The sequence below is a fragment of the Protopterus annectens genome, chromosome 13.part0, assembly GCF_019279795.1.
Source record: "Protopterus annectens isolate FY-2018-M chromosome 13.part0, PAN1.0, whole genome shotgun sequence".
NCBI classification, from domain to species: Eukaryota; Metazoa; Chordata; order Ceratodontiformes; family Protopteridae; genus Protopterus; species Protopterus annectens.
The window spans coordinates 1284953767-1284976567 of record NC_056747.1 but is presented as its reverse complement, the minus strand read 5'-3'; the positions used below and the strand labels follow the sequence as shown (position 1 = coordinate 1284976567).

The 22801-nt window shown below is 40.1% G+C and overlaps 1 protein-coding gene across 1 annotated transcript in view; it reads right to left on the bottom strand.

Annotated features, from left to right (window-relative positions):
- PNPO (pyridoxamine 5'-phosphate oxidase) overlaps nt 1-22801 on the bottom strand; it is a 321841-nt gene that overhangs the window by 104271 nt on the left and 194769 nt on the right. Inside the window, exon 4 of the mRNA XM_044054973.1 lies at nt 5098-5226. Coding sequence (XP_043910908.1) covers nt 5098-5226 — 129 coding nt within the window. The remainder of the gene's footprint in view (nt 1-5097; nt 5227-22801) is intronic.

The window sequence follows — 22801 nt, the reverse complement described above, 5'->3', positions numbered from 1 at the left end:
CAGATGGGACTTGTAAGGGAAGAATTAAGTTGGCAGATGGGGTTTGGTCCCCATCGGGGAATGAAAAATTGAGGGTATGTATAAAAATAAAAAAAATACAGTGTGTATATATAAAAATAAAAACAATAAAATACTCTTTGCATAACAGGCAAAACCTGGGGGAATCATTAGTCAGAAAATTCTCTTAGTGTAATGGAAGGCAAAAAAAGAAAAGCCCTAAGGAGTAACAAACTCAACATCTTCAGAACTTTCAGCACGGGGGGGCAGATTTTACATTTTTAATCTCCTCAGATTTGTGCTCTGGATTATTTTTGTTTACTTTTGTTTGTGCCTTCTGGAACAGGGTCAGTACATTTGTTACTTGTTACATTTCTATCACTTCCACGCCCTTTTTGCCCACCTCTCACAATGTGCCTGACATTTGTATCACCTTCTTACAGGAGACTTCCAGAGCTTTCTATCTTCTGCTTCTGTCTGGGGCCTTGAAATTCTCACAAATTTCACAGCCAAACAGACTATATCTCCACTGCCAATCAACTACCACACAAAAGTGCAGAAATATTTCAGTGGTAACCATTCTCCACAAACACAGTCACTCATCTACATCTGAAAACTAGACATACAACTATACAAAGGACTGGTATCTAGAGAATAATCTTAGAAAAAAAGTTTTTTTTTTTAAATGACTAGCTCAAGTGACAAGGACCAAACACCAGAACTGAATAAAGTTTTTCATGAAACGGTGTAAATCAAACAAATTAATTTGTACCTTATGAATCTTAATAAACAAGGATGCAGCTTTGGCCATAACTGAGACTTACACCACTGGCACCATGGCGGAGACTGTCAAAAGGCTGAAATGTGACCAAAGTCCTGCTGGGGAAGTTTTATAGAGATGGTGGATGGACTAAGGTAAGTAAAACCATCTTAATCAGTATTAACTGTTGTAATTATTCTACTGAAGTAGTGCATGGAAAAGGCAAATGGAACAGTAACCGTTTCTGAAGCTTCTGACCTTGAACCACTAGGTTCTAGGAAGTTACAGCTAGCGTGGATTCGAAGAATTCCAGAAATACCTTACAGTGGAATCCAATCTCTTGCTCTGAAGGAGGAAATGCTTTTCCTGCATTTTTAAAATCTCTATTTGATTCCCATCCAGAAACAACGCTTTAGTGAGTTTCAGTTGAACCCTTCAAAACTGGGACATGTGAACTCCACAGCATAAATCAGAAGGATTCAATCTGGAGACATTAAAAAAAAAGTTGTCCAACAACAAATATTTGAGGAACTATTAAAAGCTGGTAAGATTTACTTATGATGACAGTAAGTAATAAATGACCATATAGTATATGCACTGATCCAACAGTTCCTTGAAGAATAAAAACGTCTTTCTGGGACGTATCCATTTGTTTCTGACCCTCGGATTATTTACAGTTATTTCTGCAGAAAATGTTCCAGCCTGCTGGATACCTTTTCAAAAGCTGTCTAGCTGATATATAAAATCTCTTAAGCCAGCGTTGTTAATTTCTCAGGCTTTGCCAAAACATATTATTACTTCTCCAAATCAGTATTTGAGTCAAAGAGGCATCTATCTGCACTATCTTTAAGGTAGACCTGAAATCTTAGCCAGGCAGGAAATCTAAGCTTAATCCCTGCAAGCAGCTGCCCTTACGAAGGCACAAGTAAGGTATTTCAGTTATATTCTCCCACACGGTCCTTTGCTTATTAGTCATTTTGTTTAGTTTAAATAACTTGTCCTTGGTGCTTCTTTCTAGTAAGCAATCATGTCTTACATTTGGGACAGTGCTATTTGCTAGGAATTAATGTGGATTTAGTAACTAGATACTTTAACCCCCTCTGGGTGACTAATGAATACATTTTCATGGCCTCAGTGTATGATGGTCGCCCACAGTCTATACCTGCCATATATGGTGTGTCATCAGAGCCGCTGTTCCAGGATCTGTATTATGCAAGTTATGCTTCTCTGGATTATATTCAGAATATGCCCAAACTCTACCAGAATGTCTGGATGCATGCCTCTACTTAACTGCCTGTATAATTCTCCATATCTCTGGATAAACTAGAGGATTTTACTAATGGCTGAAATTATTCTGTACAGTTTTACTGATAAGACATAAATTTGGATGAAAGCAACTGTCCTTCACCCATATTACACCACCCCATCAAGTTCTGCTCCTCAATAAAAAATATAGTCTGTGACAGTGAATCAGATGAAATGAAGAATGATCTTCACATAAATGAGGTAAACACTAAGAGTCGGTACAGAAAAACAGAGCTGTTCAGTGCTTTTTCAGAATCAATGAATAACTATTGCTTTCTTTTTAAGCAAAGAGAAAAAACTTGCTAGGTTTTGGAACAGCAGAAGTAAAGTAATAAACAGTGATAATACACTATAAGCTCCATGGTAAAGTAATAAACAGTGATAATACACTATAAGCTCCTTGGCAAAGTAATAAACAATGATAATACACTATAAGCTCCGTGGTAAAGTAATAAACAGTGATCATGCACTGTAAGCTCCGTGGCAAAGTAATAAACAATGATAATACACTATAAGCTCCGTGGTAAAGTAATAAACAGTGATAATACACTATAAGCTCTGTGGTAAAGTAATAAACAGTGATAATACACTATAAGCTCCGTGGTAAAGTAATAAACAGTGATAATACACTATAAGCTCCATGGTAAAGTAATAAACAGTGATAATACACTATAAGCTCTGTGGTAAAGTAATAAACAGTGATAATACACTATAAGCTCCGTGGCAAAGTAATAAACAATGATAATACACTATAAGCTCCATGGTAAAGTAATAAACAGTGATCACGCACTGTAAGCTCAGTGGCAAAGTAATAAACAGTGATAATACACTATAAGCTCCGTGGTAAAGTAATAAACAGTGATAATACACTATAAGCTCCGTGGCAAAGTAATAAACAGTGATAATACACTATAAGCTCCTTGGTAAAGTAATAAACAGTGATAATACACTATAAGCTCTGTGGCAAAGTAATAAACAGTGATAATACACTATAATCACTGTGGCGCGTGCGATAACTGTGCAATACATTCTTTGCCATCCTCTAATAATCTGAAATCTGTTTAACAAAAAATATCTGTTTTTTTAGTTGTTTACTTTATTAAAGTATTTGACGCAAGAAGTACATGGTTTTAAATAAAATTCAGCTTCTGGTAAAGGAGGTCTACATAAGCAGTCTTATTAATTTTAGAAATACATGTTCTTATATGCCAGTTTATTTCAGCCACATTTTTAGAACAGGAGTATCATAAAATCTGCCTGACACACTAAAATATAATAATTAGAGGCCACCAGGATGCTGTTATCTCTGTAGCTTGAAAGCTTGTTAAAGGCAAATGCTGGCCTATGGTAGGAGCCTGCTTATGATTTCTTTTAGGGGAAGAAAACTGGTGACCCTAGCACCTTGTGTGAAGGAGAGGCTAGGACTATTTGGAGCACAGTACCTTCCCTCCTCTTCCTTTCATTTGAGCCTTCATATCTAGAACCCTGCAGTCTGTCATTTAATGTGCACCTCATCTCAGGTGTGCTCATAATGAATGCCTCAACCTACAGTGCAAGACTCCACAAGTACCTTCAGCAGGACATATCACAGCACACGTGGACCAAATAAGCCAGTGATGAGAGTAATAAAATATAATGCCAGGACCGAGAAGGAAAGCAAGACAAAAAAAAAAAAAAAAAAAAAAAGCAAAGCTTCCCTTAAAGCCACCTACTCTGACACTGTTTTGTTCTAAAAACTGTGCAAAGCACAGAAGCAAATGTAGAACAAATGAACCAGGCATCAACAACTATTACCTAAAGTTATGTTTTGAAAAGGTTAAGCTTTAGTTAAAAAAAGCACTCCAACTCCAAACACAGATTAGAAGCTGTGGTAATCAGTGAAATGGCAAGGCATACCAATTTAACTATATTTTAAATTACATTAATAAAGTTATTACTGCTGTACAGTCAACAGTAATGATGTTCTATTGTCCTTAATTGAGTCTTTAGTAAAGAGCAAAATATGATACACAGATACCCCACACAACCATCAAGGCAAAATACAAAGCAAGTCTCCAAAATACCCAACAGTATACATGGAAACCAATCAGCATGGGAAAATATTTATCTGGAGGAGATTATGAATCTTCTACTAGTATAGTTTCACGTAACTCACAGTCAGAGATTTATCTGTGATCTACAGGTCAGATGAAGAACAGCATTTTTCTAGAAAGAATCATGGGGTTTTTGGGAGTGGGAGCACCAAAAACTGCAAGGGGCACTGGACAGTAATTGTAATTAGTGAAGTGAAGGGATTGTGGACCTATGGAACACCCAACATGAAAATAATAACTTCAAAACAGCTTAGAAAAGCTATTTATCAGGGACAGAAAACCTAAGATTTGATAATATGGTCTTCTACGTAGATACTTGGATTCTTTCCTTACATACGCATGCACACACACACACAGGCAGGCACGCACACGCGCGTGCACACACACACACACACGCACACGCACACACACGCACACGCACACACACACACACACATTTGCAGCAATATGCACAGCATAGAGTGTAAAATAAGTCCAAGTGATAACTGTCTTCAGTTTAAGGTCTCGGTGTTCTCCCATCACCTACAGTGGTCTCTGAAGCATAAACAGTAAACTGCATATTAACTGTTTTTAATATCGGGCAGAATGTTCTGATCGTATGCCAAGTAACTCAGAATGTCACCCAATGAGGCCATATCAGAATCATTCTTTCATACAAGAATCGGTGTTACCCCTACCTTGTGGCATTAGTGAGGAAAATATTAGTGAGACAAAGTTCCTCTCTGCCTTATGATATTACTGAGGGAGATAAAAGAGAGACAATATTCAGCTTTGACACGACACTCCATAAGGATATATTAGCAAGATAATGTTAATTCCTGCACCTTGATACTACCGAGTAACATATTACTGAGACAGTTTCTCTCTCATCTTACAACCCTCCTAAAAAGAAATGTGTTCATCATTATGGTTCATTCAATATTACAAATAAAGTTCTCCTACCTCTCGATCTGGTACGACAGAGCTCTGTCGGCTGACCCAAGCACCGATCTGGCTGCCCTTTGGACGTGTCTGGAAATACTCCTGTGATTCTGTCTCTGACAGCCTCTCCACATGGCCTTCTATACGGACCTGAAATAATGAAACAGCACTGTTAAGACAGGATATATGTTATCTCTGGGAGAAGATCAGGTGGATGGATGTGGGGATTTTCAAACTGTACTACAATAAGTATAAATCTTCCTTATGTGCAAAGTAGAATACTAATAGGTTCATAGGTAAACATACATTCCCAAACAACTCCTGAGTGTCATAACCTTTATACATTAACAGCCCAAAAAGATCTGATTCACGTTGCTCTGATGGTACAAGAGTAAAACGCTAGCAAAACAAGTTTAAATCACAGCCCACCTTTTAGAAGGCTGGTACAGGATGGAAAAGAATGAGAAACCAGATGCCAGCTTATCCTTATGGGGGGGGGTCTTTGGTGCTGCAATATCCCCCCTCCACCTGATGCCCGTGAAGTACTGGTACCATGTAAATCTAATTTACACTGCAGTTACTGTTGTTGTTGTCATTTGTTGTTGTAGGGGGTGCAAATACTTTCATGCATAAGCTGCCTGTAAAGGCAAAGACAGCAATTTACATCCTGAGAGCAGGGAATTCGGCAGGGCAAAATCATTACCACATCATGACATGCCCTTGTGCCCCTGTTTCCACTTTTATCTTGCACATGGCAGAACAAATTATATTAACCCCTGCCCACTGAGGGAAGACTTGTTCAAAGGCCACACTGAGCTATTATCATCCATTTTGTAATATTCTACATACAGATTCTCAAGTATACCACAGTCTGTCAAGAGTCAATGGGCAAATCTTTCTAGAAAAGACACTGTACTATCAAACACACTGAAATGAAGAAAGTGCATTGGGTCAGAGGCCAGAAAACAGGCAGGGAATGCACAAGAAATGTTTAATGATTTCTGTTGCATGCCACTCACCCCAAAAATTAATACTGTGCGAAAGTCAAATGTTGCACATATGGTGACCATTATCAAATATTCTTAAATGAGTTTTTGGAAAGTTATTACCAAACTACCTACAGGTCTAAAGTCAACCCCCTAACAAGCCAACCCCCAAAGATCCAGAAACATGCAATCCAGACTATATCATTTTACATTTCCAGTGCACATCATAATGACTCAAGCTCTACAGATTTCCTACAACTCACAATAAGGGGAAAAAATCACTGAGAAAAAAATGCCATTACCATGTGAAATCTGGTAGCTAAGCAAATCCTATAAGGAATCCCTAGCCAGCCACCTTCCCAAATCCTATAAGGAATCCCTAGCCAGACACCTTCCCAAATCCTATAAGGAATCCCTAGCCAGCCACCTTCCCAAATCCTATAAGGAATCCCTAGCCAAACACCTTCCCAAATCCTATAAGGAATCCCTAGCCAGCCACCTTTCGAAATCCTGTAAGGAATCCCTAGCCAGCCACCTTCCCAAATCCTATAAGGAATCCCTAGCCAGCCACCTTCCCAAATCCTACAAGGAATCTCTAGCCAGCCACCTTCCCATCCAGTCTCATGAGTATCTTCACTCTTTCATAAGAATGATTGCTATTCATGTTTTACAATGCCACTTTATAAAAAACATTTTTAAAAACTGAATGACACAAAAAATTACCTACATTCAGGATAACCTTTCAACACAAATAAACTTGAACAAGCAAGTATCTTCATAAATATGGAATAGATCATATACAGAACAAAATGCTTACCCACTGTTTTAGCATAAAGTAACTCCTATATGGTTTCAGATTCAACAGGTAGTTTGCTAGGAGATGAGCTTAACATTTTTTCCAGTGACATTCCAAATGAGTCAACTAAACCAAGCTACGTATCATCCACCCACCCCAGGGAGGAGGGTACACATGCAGAAATCCCCCACGATACAACATTCTTTGTCCACCCTGCTCTCAGATGAAGGGAACGAAAGGTGGCAGGTGACACCTAATACAGGTAGATCTAAGCCATTATGAAACGCTTTCTAACAGAATATTTTCTCATTATCCATTCAGATACATTTTCTCATTATCCATTCAGATGAACTACTGCCTATAAGTAAGAAGTAAAAGATCTGAACATCTTAAGAATTTCAAAACATCTCCTACAATATGAAATCAATAATGTCTCTCATCCAAACTCCCACCAATCTGTATGCCCTAAAAGGGCAGAATAAGAGACCAGGCCTTGCTTTACAAGTTCAAGCATGAGTCACAAGTGATGTCACGTGTAATTTTAGTGACCTGTCACTCCATAATTCGACACATTTTTAAATGAGATTAATGATGTCTTTTGGTCAGTGGAATAAAATATGAGCATCAGTTTCAAAACGTAACCAAAAACACACCTTCTACGATTGTGTTTGAAGGAAACAAAAGTCGAGCAGGATAAAAAAAAATGGAATGGCACGAAGAAAAAGACAAAGTCGATGTGACATGTTGACATCAGGAAATCATTGCTATATATAAATACATCATTTCAATAACCTAAAATAAAGTACAATTAACAAGCACATGCATGAATTGCCCTGGCTGCAACTAACATTCAAAGCCTTTAAAGTTCCACTGACAGCTGATGCTTCAAATGGCATGTAATGAAAGCAAAAGATACTCAAAGAAGCTGACGTATAAAGGATGTGGGGTCCACCAACATGTCAGCAGACAAAAGAGAAACTGATCACCTGCAGATAAAAACAGACTCAGATTGGGACCACATTAGGAAAAATGCATGTGGTCGCAATAAAGCTATCAAGGTAAGAAAAGTAAATGCAGTTTAAAGAAAGTCAACAATCACAGCAGTAGATTCTAAAAGATTACAATTCTGCAGAAGAATGCAGAACAACACATGCATTCTTATAGGTTCATAGATAAGTACTAGGCTAGCTGTCTTTGTGGTCCATTTTAAGCACAGCCAATTTTCTTCAAAAGTGAGAATTAAACCTTCTAGCTTTTGTCTGTGAGGTAAGCACCTTAACATTTATGCCAACCCCCAAGCTCATCTGCCAGCCCCCAAATGTTTACCTTATCAGCTGACATACAAGAGCCCATCCTAGGTGGGGCTACAACTGCTCCCATCCTTTGTTCCATTTCAATTCAAGCATGTCTTTTTTATTTCTCTGAAGCTCCCACTAGGAGCCATGTGTTCTGTATGTCAGCATGTACTACATCACTCACTTCACTACAACACTCACAGTCCATGATCCCTCCAGATCACCTCTAACCCAGTTGAGCTCACCTCCTGCAGTTCAAGAAAAACAAACAATGTTTGAAAAATACACGGTTAACAAACAACATACAACTGCATACTTCCTGGAAGGAAGGCATAGAGAAGCACAAAATATACCTCTCCCCAATAAGGGGGGCCCCTGCCCTGTAAATTAACCGATAATGTAAACCTGCATGAATTCTTAACCAACATCAGGACCCTCTCTGATTGGTTTATGTCCGGGTTAAATTCAACAGTGCAAAATCCACCAGGCTGAATGAGCCACGGAACACCAGATTCAGATGTCTAGTCCTGAGTCATGTACATCCATCCATATCCCCCTTCCCCATTTTTACACATGGGGTCAGGGTGTCACTTCAACAGTTACAATCAACTACAGCCAAGGTTCACGCTGCTGGGCACTGTAGTACCAAACAGGCCTGACACCAGTCGTTGAGGTCCACATTATAATAGGTTCATAGGTGTGTACTAGGCTAATGGCCCTGGAGCCTTTACAAGCCTAGCCCATAAAAGTGCCCCGGCATCGTGCCACCCAATGTTAGTTCCCAGTGCCTCTATCAAGTACAGTCACTGGGGTGATCCCAGAGGTAAACTTTCTATTTCTCATCCACTCATCAAGATTTCTCTTGAAGAGGCCCAGTGAGGTGCTCTGCTTGACATGTATGGGACGTCTATTCCCTAGCATGGACAGTCTCTGAGTTATGAACCTGTCCCTCCAGCATGTTATGTTGATTGTGGTAATGAGGTTGAGGTCTCTGGAGCGTGTGGTGCGGAGGGATTGGGATTTCTTTAGATGTAGCATTTCTAACAGAGCTGGGTCAGACAAGGCTTTGTAAGTCAAGCAGAGATCGCCTCTAAGTAGGTGATATGAGACAGAGAAAAGCTGGAGTTTTTTTTTTATTCTGTCCATATAGGACATGTGTTTAAGGCCTAGGATCCTCTTTGTGAGGTACTTTTGCGGCCTTTCCAGCTGTTGCATGTGTCTAGTGAAGAACATGCCAAATGGGGCATTATACTCTAGCACCAGTGCAGTGCACCATTTGGTAGGGACAAAGTCTGAGGTGAGGCTGTGACTGAACAGGGCGCACAGGTGAGGTGCCAGTTCACTTTGTAGTTTATGTAGGACACAGCCAGGTGAGGCTGTGATTGAACAGGGCGCACAGGTGAGGTGCCAGTTCACTTTGTAGTTTATGTAGAACACAGCCAGGTGAGGCTGTGATTGAACAGGGCGCACAGGTGAGGTGCCAGTTCACTTTGTAGTTTATGTAGGACACAGCCAGGTGAGGCTGTGATTGAACAGGGCGCACAGGTGAGGTGCCAGTTCACTTTGTAGTTTATGTAGGACACAGCCAGGTGAGGCTGTGATTGAACAGGGCCACAGGTGAGGTGCCAGTTCACTTTGTAGTTTATGTAGGACACAGCCAGGTGAGGCTGTGATTGAACAGGGCGCACAGGTGAGGTGCCAGTTCACTTTGTAGTTTATGTAGGACACAGCCAGGTGAGGCTGTGATTGAACAGGGCGCACAGGTGAGGTGCCAGTTCACTTTGTAGTTTATGTAGAACACAGCCAGGTGAGGCTGTGATTGAACAGGGCGCACAGGTGAGGTGCAGTTCACTTTGTAGTTTATGTAGAACAGGGCCAGGGATATTGTCAGGTACCATAAAAGCTGTATTTTTTGCCTTGGACAATGCAGCTTTAACCTGTGCTGCAGTAATGCTGGGTGCCTGGCATTCCTCTGGTACTGTGATTGGTCCTTTGGAGGGGGGGGGGGTAAAGTTGGCAGTGAATCTGTTGGCCAGTATGTTGGGTCAGTATAATTTATAATTTATAATTATAATTTATACTCTTATCGAGTTCAGTATAATGTTTGATAAGAGTATAAATTAATAGCCAAGCAACCACACACAGCAGATGTCTGCAAAGGCAAGCTATCCATGTAGGTGCTAACCAGCCACATGTCCTAGTCATAGTAGGGTGATCTTTGGTTACAGAGGTTGTGTATGCGTTGTGAGCTGCCTAACAGCAAAAGACACCTATAAAGGGTTTCCATGATGACTGCCTGCCACTTCCTCACAGGATCACGGAAGAATAAGAGTTGTTCTATATTCCTAAAGTCATGCACCTACTTTAGGTAAAAATGAGCAAATGGTGCATATTTAGGGTGTGAGCAGCTCTTCTCTCCCCCCACTGGTTTTTACCTTGACAAGGAAAGCATATGGTAAAGCGATGTGGGCTCTGTGGTATTCAGGGATGAGGCCCCGACCACAACTTAGGAGATCACAGTCTGAAAAGCAGACACAGTCAGTCTGCATGGGATAGGAGAAATGAGTTGTGTGATGCTAGCTCACCCATCCTACGACTATGCCCCAGCAGTGGAGATCAGGGAATCCATGCCTGGGAAAATACCGAATGTGAAAACATCAGCAGAACTGTCTGCAGTGTGTGTGTGTGTGTGTGTGTGTGTGTGTGTGTGTGTGTGTGTGTGTGTGTGTGTGTGTGTGTGTGTGTGTGTGTGTGTGTGCGTGTGTGTGTGCGTGTGTGTGTGTGTGTGTGTGTGTGTGTGTGTGTGTGTGTAGCAGAGTTAGGGATAGGCCAAAATCAGAAAAAAAAAAAAAAAAAAAAAAAAACAACCCACAGCACATCTCAGTTCAAATCTCTCCCCACCTGGTAATACAACCATGACCAGCCAGGGAGACAAATAGGTCATAATGGCAAAGAGAAGGCCCAATGGTCAACTCAACATGGGAAAATGCTCTATATATTAAAAAAAAAAAAAAAAAAAAAAAAAAAACCGGAGAAAAATTAACTGGTTAAAGAACAGTGCACGTGTCTATACTAACAATCCAGCACCTTTAACAACAAAAGCATCAGTCATACCGACTTCCACAAAATGTTTTGGGTCTATTTAAGTGTGGACTGATTAATATACATTAGGTACGTTTTTTGTTAGTCGTACTACGTATTATACCATCTTATAACAATTTAACATTTAGATGCTATATACAAGATGACCCTTAGGTGGCAGTATTTACACATATTATGGCTCATATAATGGGGTTAATTTCAGTAAACTCTGTAACAGAAGTGTTTTGACTGATTGTTTTCATAAGACTTACTAATTTTAGTATTAAATTATTCAAGGAAATGAAAGGAAGTTTAAAAACCAGAGTATTTAAATCATGACTTCATCAAACTCTTTGTTATGGTACATCTGGCTGAAATTAGGTGGTGTGCATCGAATATGTCATTCTTTGTTTTAGATTTTATTGATCGTTTATGTTAATGGTTGATGGACCATGTGATGGGAACTTGGTACTTAAGTCTTCCTCAGTGTGCTTGTTACTGTCTGAGGAAGCTCACTTGTGTGGGTGAAATAATTTTTGCCAATTTTCACTGACTTCATACATAATCAGGGCGATTAAGTCTTGTGACCATTTACATCTCGTCTGCACCTTCCCTTAAGCTGCACCTCCTTTCTCCAGGAGGGCCATAGCAGTCAATCCCAGAGTAAATCTGTGTCTATCCATCCCATCCAGTCATCTAGGTTATGTTTAAAGGAAGACAGTGAATCAGGCTGCATAACAAGAAGGCACAGTTTATTCCAAAGGTTGGGAGGGCACAGGGTTATAAACCTCCGTCATGTTTTATCGGTTTACTATGATAATGAAACACAAAACCTTGAAAATCAAAATACTAAGACCATAATATCTTACGACCATAAGGCAGATTCAAATTCTTGAATATCATATCTACCAATGCAGACCCAGGGATAAGTGCTGGCATGGGTCCTGAAGGGTGGCGACCTCGGGAGTTCAATATTGTGGTCTTTAGCATTATGGTCTCAGATTTTTGATTTTGAAGATTTTGTGTTTCAACACTGTCAAAGTAAACTGTTTTAGTTATCTACTGGTGAAGATTTAGGTCTCCAGTTCTAAAACTGATGGAGCCATTGGACTTGAGGAGGTAAAGGATGTCCAGAACAATCAGGTCTCTAATGATGCAGTGAGAGAGATGGAGATCTTCCTTCAAAAGACATGGAATAAAGGGATAGAACTTCCAGACTCTCTTGTTAGCTCAGGGACTTTATGCCTGTGATCTTTTAGATTAGGAATCTTTGGGCGGTCTTTCTAATCCTCTGACATGTTTAGTAATATACATCTAAAACGGGTCACTGTAATTGATAATTGGGCTGATCAATGCTAACTATTCGGGAGTAATTACCTCTTTAGTCCTTGAAGATATTTATTTGGCAATTAGCTGTACTAAATAATAGGCTTTTTTGACAACTACAGCCACGTAATGATATTTGTAGAGGTCTAAAGGCATCATAGGTATATAAAATTGCCTGTTCCCTGACAAGAAGGGTGAAGTCCACAGTGACGTTTTGTTTCTCTTACCTCCAGGACTTGCAGCACATCAGAATATATAAACAAACTTATCTGAAGCACACTTATTAAGCAAATTTGTAACTCATAAACAAATTTACAACAGAGTACAGTGCTGAAGCATACAGTATACAATGTTAAAAGCAGCTGGAGTTCAATAGTTCATCCATTGTCAAAACAAACACATTTATATTGTTATTCACAGCAGTCTAACCCTGAAATCTGAGCACTTTTCCAAAGTCAGAGGGTATTAAGTTCCAAGCTACAGATGCTGTTGTAGAGAATCCTTTCAATGCTTTCACACCCAAGGTCTTGCTAAAAGGTGGATAAACACAGGATCTTTAACGAGGGAAGATCGGAGAAGGTGAGCAGATGATTGGAGTTGAGATGTAAGTGCAACACTGTACCTGCTGTAGAACAACTTGAAGGATGGGGTGACCCTGCATATGAACACTGGACATGTTACAATCCTTTACACTGTTTCCCGCACTGTCTGTAAATGAATTCCAGCAGCCAATGAATTTTGTCACTCTCAAGCTGGCTAGTTTCTCTAACTCTGTATTTGTTATAACTGTGCTTCCTCAGCCATGGCACCTCACCATACTTATCTAGGTAACAGTCCTACAATGGGTAGGCTTACCCAGTACCTTTCTGAAATGCTGACAATAATGCAACACAAAAAAGCCTTGTTTTGCTGCACAGTTTCAAAGTTTGATGCAAATGTTAGAGAAACCTTTTCTTCTTCACAATGCGCATCAAATATGTGCTGTTTAACCACGAGTTTTGAAAGCTCTCTGCTGCCACACTCTGTCCCAGCAGGCAATACTGACCCCCAAAGAAAGTAGCGACCTCATTATAACCTCCAGCTGCCCAAGAAATTCAAATGTATTATTATTTTATTTTACATTTGTTGAGTGGGTTTGTCCGATTGTGCTAAGGCCCAGGAAGAAAAGCTCCACGTTCTACAAATTATAATTTACAAAAATAAGTAAACAATCAACAACCAGTTTTCAGAAAATGAGTATATGAGCTATTCTTCCAGTGAGCAAACTGTCATAGGCAATTCCATCTACATGATGCACCATTTAGGGACTGTGGAATAAGACCACAGGTGACCACGGGTGTATTTACAGTTAAACTGTTACTGTTCTGTTTAACGAGGTTTAAATTGCTACACTGTTTAACATGAAGGGGGAGTCTTTCAAGATGACCAAAAGGTTCTATTTATGCTTCAGCGGAGGTTTAGGGTGGCTGTATGGTGGTTTGTGGACACAAAGGAAATCAGATAAGAAATGGTAATTAGATGTCTTGTGGGCTAGACCGTGGTCATCTTGCAGGAGTCTACATGAGACAGAAAAGACTGATAGAACTTTTAGGTTATCGGCATAGCTCATGGAATTCATTTATTTATCATTTCCAGTTTGATTACCAGGGAGGTCCACTGGGCCCCGAGGACCCGTTTTCAGTGGAGGCCCGGGGAGAAAAGCTCCAAAAATACAAATTACAGAAATATGAAAAATATAAATGATACATTGAGGAGACCAGTTTACACAATAAGAACATTCATTATTACAAACAGTCAAAACAAATTTATTAAGGTTTTTCTTAAGGGTTATACAATTATAAAGCTACTCTTATAGAGTAATTTGGGAAAATGCATTATATGTGGCATATAGAGAAGAGAGTTAAGAAGACACTTTGCATGCACTCGTTTTAAACTGTGAATCTATTTACAATATTTACACAAAGGAGTTCAAGGATCCCGCAGTGGTGGTGCTGTGGTAGCGTTGTTGCCTCACAGTAAGACGCTGTCCGGTTCGATTCTCAGCTAGAGTGTCTTCTGCGTGGAGACATGCGTGAATGGGCGTGCCTTCGTTGAAGGTTGTACGTCAGGCCTGGCAAGCCGGTACATAAAAATCAACGGCCAATCATTAGCGGACCGGAGTTTAGCTGTGGCGACCCCTAATCAGGAAAAGCCGAAAGACACAAACACAAAGGAGTTCAGGGGTAAATAGCTGTAGGACTTTTTGAGTGCTAGGGTACACTCTTAATAGGATTTTCAGTGTGTTCTTGGATAGTTTTTTGGTGGGGTGAAGGCAGGTGCATTTCCATTTAGTGGACAGATGTTTGAAAAGCTGAGTTTTGAAATTTTCAGAGTTTGCTATTGTTCTTAGAGAGGAAGGTAGAGAGTCCCAAGCCTTGCCAATAGTGAAAGAGAGGAAAAGTTGGCCAGCTGGACTTTTAGGTTTGTTGATAGCAATCAGGTTTTGATGTTCATATCTGAGAGTTCTGTTGGGGATGTAGGATGGAAGGATGTTAGCTAGAGCAGGACAGTTAGTTGGATGAAATATAAGTCTGTGTGTTGTGGTGAGCTGCAGATAGTTTAGGTAGTTTGGTAGTTCTAGCCAGTTTAGAGATTGAAGGGAAAGGCAATGATGGGTGGAATTTTTACTACTGGAGGCAAATTTAGAGATTTTGTTGTAGCAGCTTTCTTGTTTGGTGGTGATAGAGCAGGACAGGTTGGTTAGGAGAGGGGCTCCATATAATAATGAGGGCAGAAGGTAGGTAATGGCCAAAGTGTGCCTGGTGGAGTGAGAGAGAACGAGGTTGTTCCTATATAGCATACCTAGTTTTTGGTGGGTAATGAGGAAATGTTGGAATTTCTCAATTTGGACTGTATTGTTTAAAAAGTATACAACAAAGGCAGCAGTCTGATAAGGAAGGAGTAGGGAGGAATTACAACATCATTGGGCCTAGAGGATATACTTTTGCTAATCAGCTGGGTTAGGCAGAAGGATTTTCTAACAAAAGTGACCAAGTCCCAAATAATTGTGACAGTTCTGTAAAGGGTGCCATTAACATAATAGAAGCATGGGTTGACCTGTTTACCGAAGAACAAAATACAAAATTTTTGGTATTTACATTTCCACCATGGTCCATCACCTTTTTGTACAAGTTAGGTCCTCTTGTAGAATCCTGATGTCCTCCAAAGAGCCGGAGGAGGCTCACAGTTCCCAATCTTAGGTAAACCTGGTTATCCAGTGTCCCCTGATATCAGAGAAGTAATACCAAAATCAATCCGTTTTAAGGACAGTGTACTCCCAACCTGATATCAGAGAAGTAATACCACAATCAATCCTTTTTAAGGACAGTGTACTCCCAACCTGATATCAGAGAAGTAATACCAAAATCAATCCTTTTTAAGGACAGTGTACTCCCAACCTGATATCAGAGAAGTAATACCACAATCAATCCTTTTTAAGGACAGTGTACTCCCAACCTGATATCAGAGAAGTAATACCACAATCAATCCTTTTTAAGGACAGTGTACTCCCAACCTGATATCAGAGAAGTAATACCACAATCAATCCTTTTTAAGGACAGTGTACTCCCAATTCTGATATCAGAGAAGTAATACCAAAATCAATCCTTTTTAAGGACAGTGTACGCCCAACCTGATATCAGAGAAGTAATACCACAATCAATCCTTTTTAAGGACAGTGTACGCCCAACCTGATATCAGAGAAGTAATACCAAAATCAATCCTATTTAAGGACAGTGTACGCCCAACCTGATATCAGAGAAGTAATACCACAATCAATCCTTTTTAAGGACAGTGTACTCCCAACCTGATATCAGAGAAGTAATACCACAATCAATCCTTTTTAAGGACAGTGTACGCCCAACCTGATATCAGAGAAGTAATACCACAATCAATCCTTTTTAAGGACAGTGTACTCCCAACCTGATATCAGAGAAGTAATACCAAAATCAATCCTTTTTAAGGACAGTGTACTCCCAACCTGATATCAGAGAAGTAATACCACAATCAATCCTTTTTAAGGACAGTGTACTCCCAACCTGATATCAGAGAAGTAATACCAAAATCAATCCTTTTTAAGGACAGTGTCCAACCTGATATCAGAGAAGTAATACCAAAATCAATCCTTTTAAGGACAGTGTACTCCCAACCTGATATCAGAGAAGTAATACCAAAATCAATCCTTTTTAAGGACAGTGTACTCCCAACCTGATATCAGAGAAGTAATACCACAATCAATCCTTTTAAGGACAGTGTACTCCCAACCTGATATCAGAGAAGTAATACCAAAATCAATCCTTTTTAAGGACAGTGTACTCCCAATTCTGATATCAGAGAAGTAATACCAAAATCAATCCTTTTAAGGACAGTGTACTCCCAACCTGATATCAGAGAAGTAATACCAAAATCAATCCTTTTTAAGGACAGTGTACGCCCAACCTGATATCAGAGAAGTAATACCACAATCAATCCTTTTTAAGGACAGTGTACTCCCAACCTGATATCAGAGAAGTAATACCACAATCAATCCTTTTTAAGGACAGTGTACTCCCAACCTGATATCAGAGAAGTAATAATAAAATCAATCCTTTTTAAGGACAGTGTACTCCCAACCTGATATCAGAGAAGTAATACCACAATCAATCCTTTTTAAGGACAGTGTATGCGTAACCTGATATCAGAGAAGTAATACCACAATCAATCCTTTTAAGGACAGTGTACTCCCAACCTGATATCAGAGAAGTAATACCAAAATCAATCCTTTTAAGGACAGTGTACTCCCAACCTGATATCAGAGAAGTAATACCACAATCAATCCTTTTTAAGGACAGTGTACTCCCAACCTGATATCAGAGAAGTAATACCACAATCAATCCTTTTTAAGGACAGTGTACTCCCAACCTGATATCAGAGAAGTAATAATAAAATCAATCCTTTTTAAGGACAGTGTACTCCCAACCTGATATCAGAGAAGTAATACCACAATCAATCCTTTTTAAGGACGGTGTACTCCCAACCTGATATCAGAGAAGTAATACCAAAATCAATCCTTTTTAAGGACAGTGTACGCCCAACCTGATATCAGAGAAGTAATACCACAATCAATCCTTTTTAAGGACAGTGTACTCCCAACCTGATATCAGAGAAGTAATACCACAATCAATCCTTTTTAAGGACAGTGTACTCCCAACCTGATATCAGAGAAGTAATACCACAATCAATCCTTTTTAAGGACAGTGTACCCCCAATTCTGATTTGCTGCACTGTGTTTGAGAGATAGTTTCCTGTCTAATGTGCATTACACAGGACTTGCATTTACAGTGAGTGCTTAGTCTGTCTAAAATGTCTAAGTGTAGAATACTACCAAAGGTCTTGGCCAGGCGAAGGTAAGCTGTGTGTACCAATCTGACCTCGTCCAAACATTTAGTAACATTTTTTTTAAAGAAGTCTGTCAGGTTATGCAGACATCTTCCCTTCACAAATCTGAACTGGTGCAGGTGAAAGGATAGTGAGCTTACAAATGTCACCATTTTACACGTTCCACAATGCTGAATTATATAACCTTACAGGCACAACTGTTGAGGCTTATCAGCCTACAGTTGCCAAGATCAGTAGTAGGGCCCCCTTGTACAGGTGAACAAGTTCAGCTGACACATAGCCAGTTGTGAAGCTGAAGATGATCAGATTAAGGACTAGGTTGGTGGGATTGTGCTTCGATATTGAGAGCAAAGCACCCAGATACACTATCAAGACTATCAGAACTAGTGTTTTTAGCCCCACACAGTGCTTTTATGGCTTACTCAGAGGTGATCGGTCAGGTGTGAGTTCACTGTTATACAGAGGAGAAGTCTGAAGTAAATTTATCTTCTCATATGTTGGCTATATCCCCTGTGTCTGAGTGAGTGTTAATGTTATGTACCAAGTCGGTGCAGAGTGGACGTCATTGTTATGTGCGAAGTCAGTGCTGAGTGGACATTATTGTTATGTAATAAGTCATTCCTGAGTGGGTGTCACTGTTATTTACCAAATCGCAGCTGAGAGGGTGTTACTGTTATGAACCAAGTCAGTGCAGTGCAAGGTGTTGTTCCTAAGGTTCCTGATATGGTTGAAGATGGATTAAATCCACCATCAATGTATTCTAGTTGGTGTTGTATATGTCCCCAGTCTGCACTCTATATCAACTGGACACACTTCTTGCTCTTCACTAGCATCTGTGACATCATCACCTGTACTCAGCACTGTCTAAAAGACCGACTGCGCTTCTTTCAGCCAAAGTTCTGCCGTCTATGAAATGTTTCATCTTTTACTGCTGCATAGCATCCATAAACTCTGCACCCAACCATTCCATAAAGTCAGCTTGTGACCTGTTGGCATAGACTCTGGAAATATTTCAAATTCTTTAAAACAACATATGGACAGGTTACAACCACCTTGTCAGTTCTCCACCAATGACCATCCAATGTACTTCATCTACACGTGTTATGGTAACCTTTGCAGGAAGAGCAGGAGAATCTCCCCCAGTGTTACAAACCTACACTAGACCTTACAATAGTACCAGGGTCTCGCCCTAAAATAGAGGGTCTATGTCAAATCATACAACGCTTAAAAAAGCAAACAATGATTTATCGAACCCATGTAAGCGAAAGCTTACAATCTCAAATGCTTAGAACAGCTATTTTTTTTCCAAGGGAAAAAAAATCACTGTTCCACAAAAAAAAAAAAAAAAAAAAAAAAAAATTTAAAACATTACATAAAGTGGGGAGCTGTGCCCCCCACACATCTCCTACTTAAATATACCAACTCCAAGATCATACTACAGTCACGAAAATGGCAAAGTAATTGAAGCAGCCAAGCGATTTCTTTCCCAGGGAAAGAATACGCTTACATGCCGTTTTGCTACTCTGCCTTTTCGTGCTTTCAAGTTCGATCGAGACGCATTCGAAAGAATGCGCCTTCAATCATTTAATAGGAACCCTAAAATAGGATACAGGCCAATAGAGGGTTCTCCTTAAAAACAGGTCACAAACTACAGCATACTGCAATTCGCCAAACAATTTCCAGACATAAAATGGAGAGCAAAATCAGTATTTAAACTACATTATTCCAATTCATTCATATAAAATACAAAAACACACCACTTTAAAAATGTATACTCTTCACAGGCTGAAAGCAAAAAAGACTAGAGTTTTGAAAAACTCGGGCCTTGTTGAGTCTAAATTCAATTCAAAAGCTAAAGTTGTACTAACCTTGAAGATACATTGAGGGAATATGGATACTTAATGTCCTACTCTGGTTTGACCTGCTTACTGCAGCCCATTTACAGAGGGGACTCCAAGAAGAGATCCCAAAATATATATACACAAAGTTTCAGAATTTTTCACAATCAGAAAATATTGTCGTTTACAATACACCAAGAAGAAGAATTTGTATAATATAGCGATGTCGGGACATGACAGATGATTGACAGACAGGAGAGTTATAGAAAACAAATGAAAAAAATACAGTTAGTACAATATAATGTTCCATGTTTGCAAAGTCTAGACATGTTTAAACTAAAGACAATCCAGCATATCTTAAGATACCAAACATGCGTTACTGTTTACAGCAGTGACATTTAGAATGTTAGCATGAATATTGCATTGCATTACAGTTTTCACCGCCTAGTGGGTTGTCTGAAATAGGAAGGACTTTCATTATTTGAGTTACAGGTGTATGAATCACCAATGTGTGCTTTAAATATAAACAAACGTTTCCTCAAAATGTGAAGTATAAGGGTCCCTAATGCGTTATCACTATGCCGTAAACCATCAGATGAACCTTGCTTAATAGAAATTTAATGCACACTAAGTATGCAAACAAACTGATTTGTTACTTCTGAAGATGACTAACCAGCATTTAATTGCGTCACTTCAATACTGTCAGCCAGTTGCTATGAGCTTAAAAGTAGTGGCAGCTGGTATAGAGGATTAAGGCTGTGATTTGTAGTTCCTGTGGTGCAGGGTTAGATTCCCTCAGCCCTCATTAGCCTAGTGTGTGACCTAGAGCAAGTCACTTAACCACACAATGGTCTTGAGTTGCCCTTGAAAAGGGACTATGTGTCCAGTGGACTATCTGGTTCACAAATAGGTATTTTTTTTTTGTTTTTGTTTTTTATTAGTATAATTATTATTTTAACAGACCAATTGCAAAAGACTAGCTCTCAGTGTAAGTGACCTACTCTGGAGTAATTCTGCCTTGATTCTCAAAGATGTATTCTTGGTATAAGGCCTATCTATAAACAGGCTTATACCAGGGGACCACATTCCAAAAGGCTTGCTCTTGGAGTAAATGACTTACTCTGACAGCAAGTCTTTTGGAATCAGGCCCTAAGCCTCTAAAATGAAGCCTTTACATCTGTGTGTATCACGTGTCATCTTCACTAACACAGTGTTTAAGCACATAACCTTTATACTTAAGCTGCATTTGTTACTAAAGACCTTCTGTGTTAAGTGTTGATTAAGAAACAACTAGTCCTGTAGTCCTAGAAACCCAGCCACTGGGGATGCCCAAGCCAGTGCATTTCTTTGCGCTGGTCCCAAGCCCGGATAAATGGGGAGGGTTGTGTCAAGAAGGGCATTCGGCGTAAAATTTTGCCAAATCATACATGCAGACAAAAGTACACATATACATAACCGATCGGTCGAGGCCCAGGTTAACAACGACTGCCACCAGTGCTGCTGGCCAACAGGGTGCTGGCGGATAATGGGCTACTGTTGGCCAAAGGAGGAGAAGAGGCGGAAGGCATGGCCGAAGGCAGGTAAAGGCTAGGACTGTGATAGTGAGGGTCGGAATTTTGAATGTTGGCAGTATGACTGGTATAGGGAGAGAGCTAGCTGATATGATGGACTGAAGGAAAGTTGGTATATTGTGTGTGCAAGAGACCAGATGGAAGGGGAGCAAGGCTAGGTGTATCGGAGGCGGGTTCAAATTGTTTTATTGTGGTGTGAATGGGAGGAGAAATGGCATAGGCATTATCCTGAAGGAACAGTATGCTAAAAGCGTTTTGGAGGTGAAAAGAGTGACGGATAGAGTGATGTTTATGAAGCTGGAAATTGATGGTGTAATGATGAATGTTGTTAGTGCATATGCTCCACAAGTTGGGTGTGCAATGGAGAAAGAAAAATTTTGGAGTGAGTTGGATGAAGTGGTGATGACTGTACCCAAGGGTGAGAGACTGGTGATTGGAGCAGATTTCAATGGGCATGTTGGTGAAGGGAACAGAGGGGATGAGGAAGTGATGGGTAGGTATGGTGTTAAGCAAGGAATGCAGAAGGTCAGATGGTAGTGGATTTTGTGAAAAGGATGGACATGGTTGTGATGAATACATATTTTAACAAGAGGGAGGAGCATAGGGTGACATACAAGAGTGGAGGAAGATGCACACAGGTGGATTATATCTTATGTGGAAGGGCCGGTTTGAAGGAGATTGGAGACTGTAAAGTGGTGACCAGAGAAAGTGTCATTAGGCAGCATAGGATGGTGGTTTGTAGGATGACGTTGGTTATCAAGAGGAGGAGAAGGAGTGTGAGGGCAGCACCAAGGATCAAATGGTGGAAATTGAAAAATGGTAATTGTGAGGTGATGTTCAGGGAAGAGTTAAGACAGGCACTGGGTGGCAGTGAAGAGTTACCGATTAGCTGGGTAACTACAGCAGAGCTAGTAAGAGAGATGGCTAGAAAGGTGCTTGGTGTGACATCCGGAAAGAGGAAGGAGGACAAGGAGACCTGGTGGTGGAATGAAGAAGTACAGGAGAGTATACAGAGAAAGAGGATGGCGAAGAAGAAGTGGGATTGTCAGAGAGATGAAGAAAGTAGACAGGAGTATAAGGAGATGAGGTGCATGGCAGAGAGAGAGGTGGCAAAGGCTTAGGATAAGGCGTATGACGAATTGTATAAAAGGTTGGACATTAAGGAGGGAGAAAAGGACCTGTACCGATTGGCTAGACAGAGGGACTGAGCTAGTAAAGATGAGCAGCAGGTAAGGGTGATAAAGGATAATGAGGGAAACATACTCACAAGTGAGGAGAGTGTGTTGAGGAGATGGAAAGAATACTTTGAGGGGTTGATGAATGAAGAGAATGAGAGGGAGAGAAGGTTGGATGATGTGCGGATAGTGAATCATGAAGTGCAGTGGATTAGCAAGGAGGAAGTAAGGATAGCTATGAA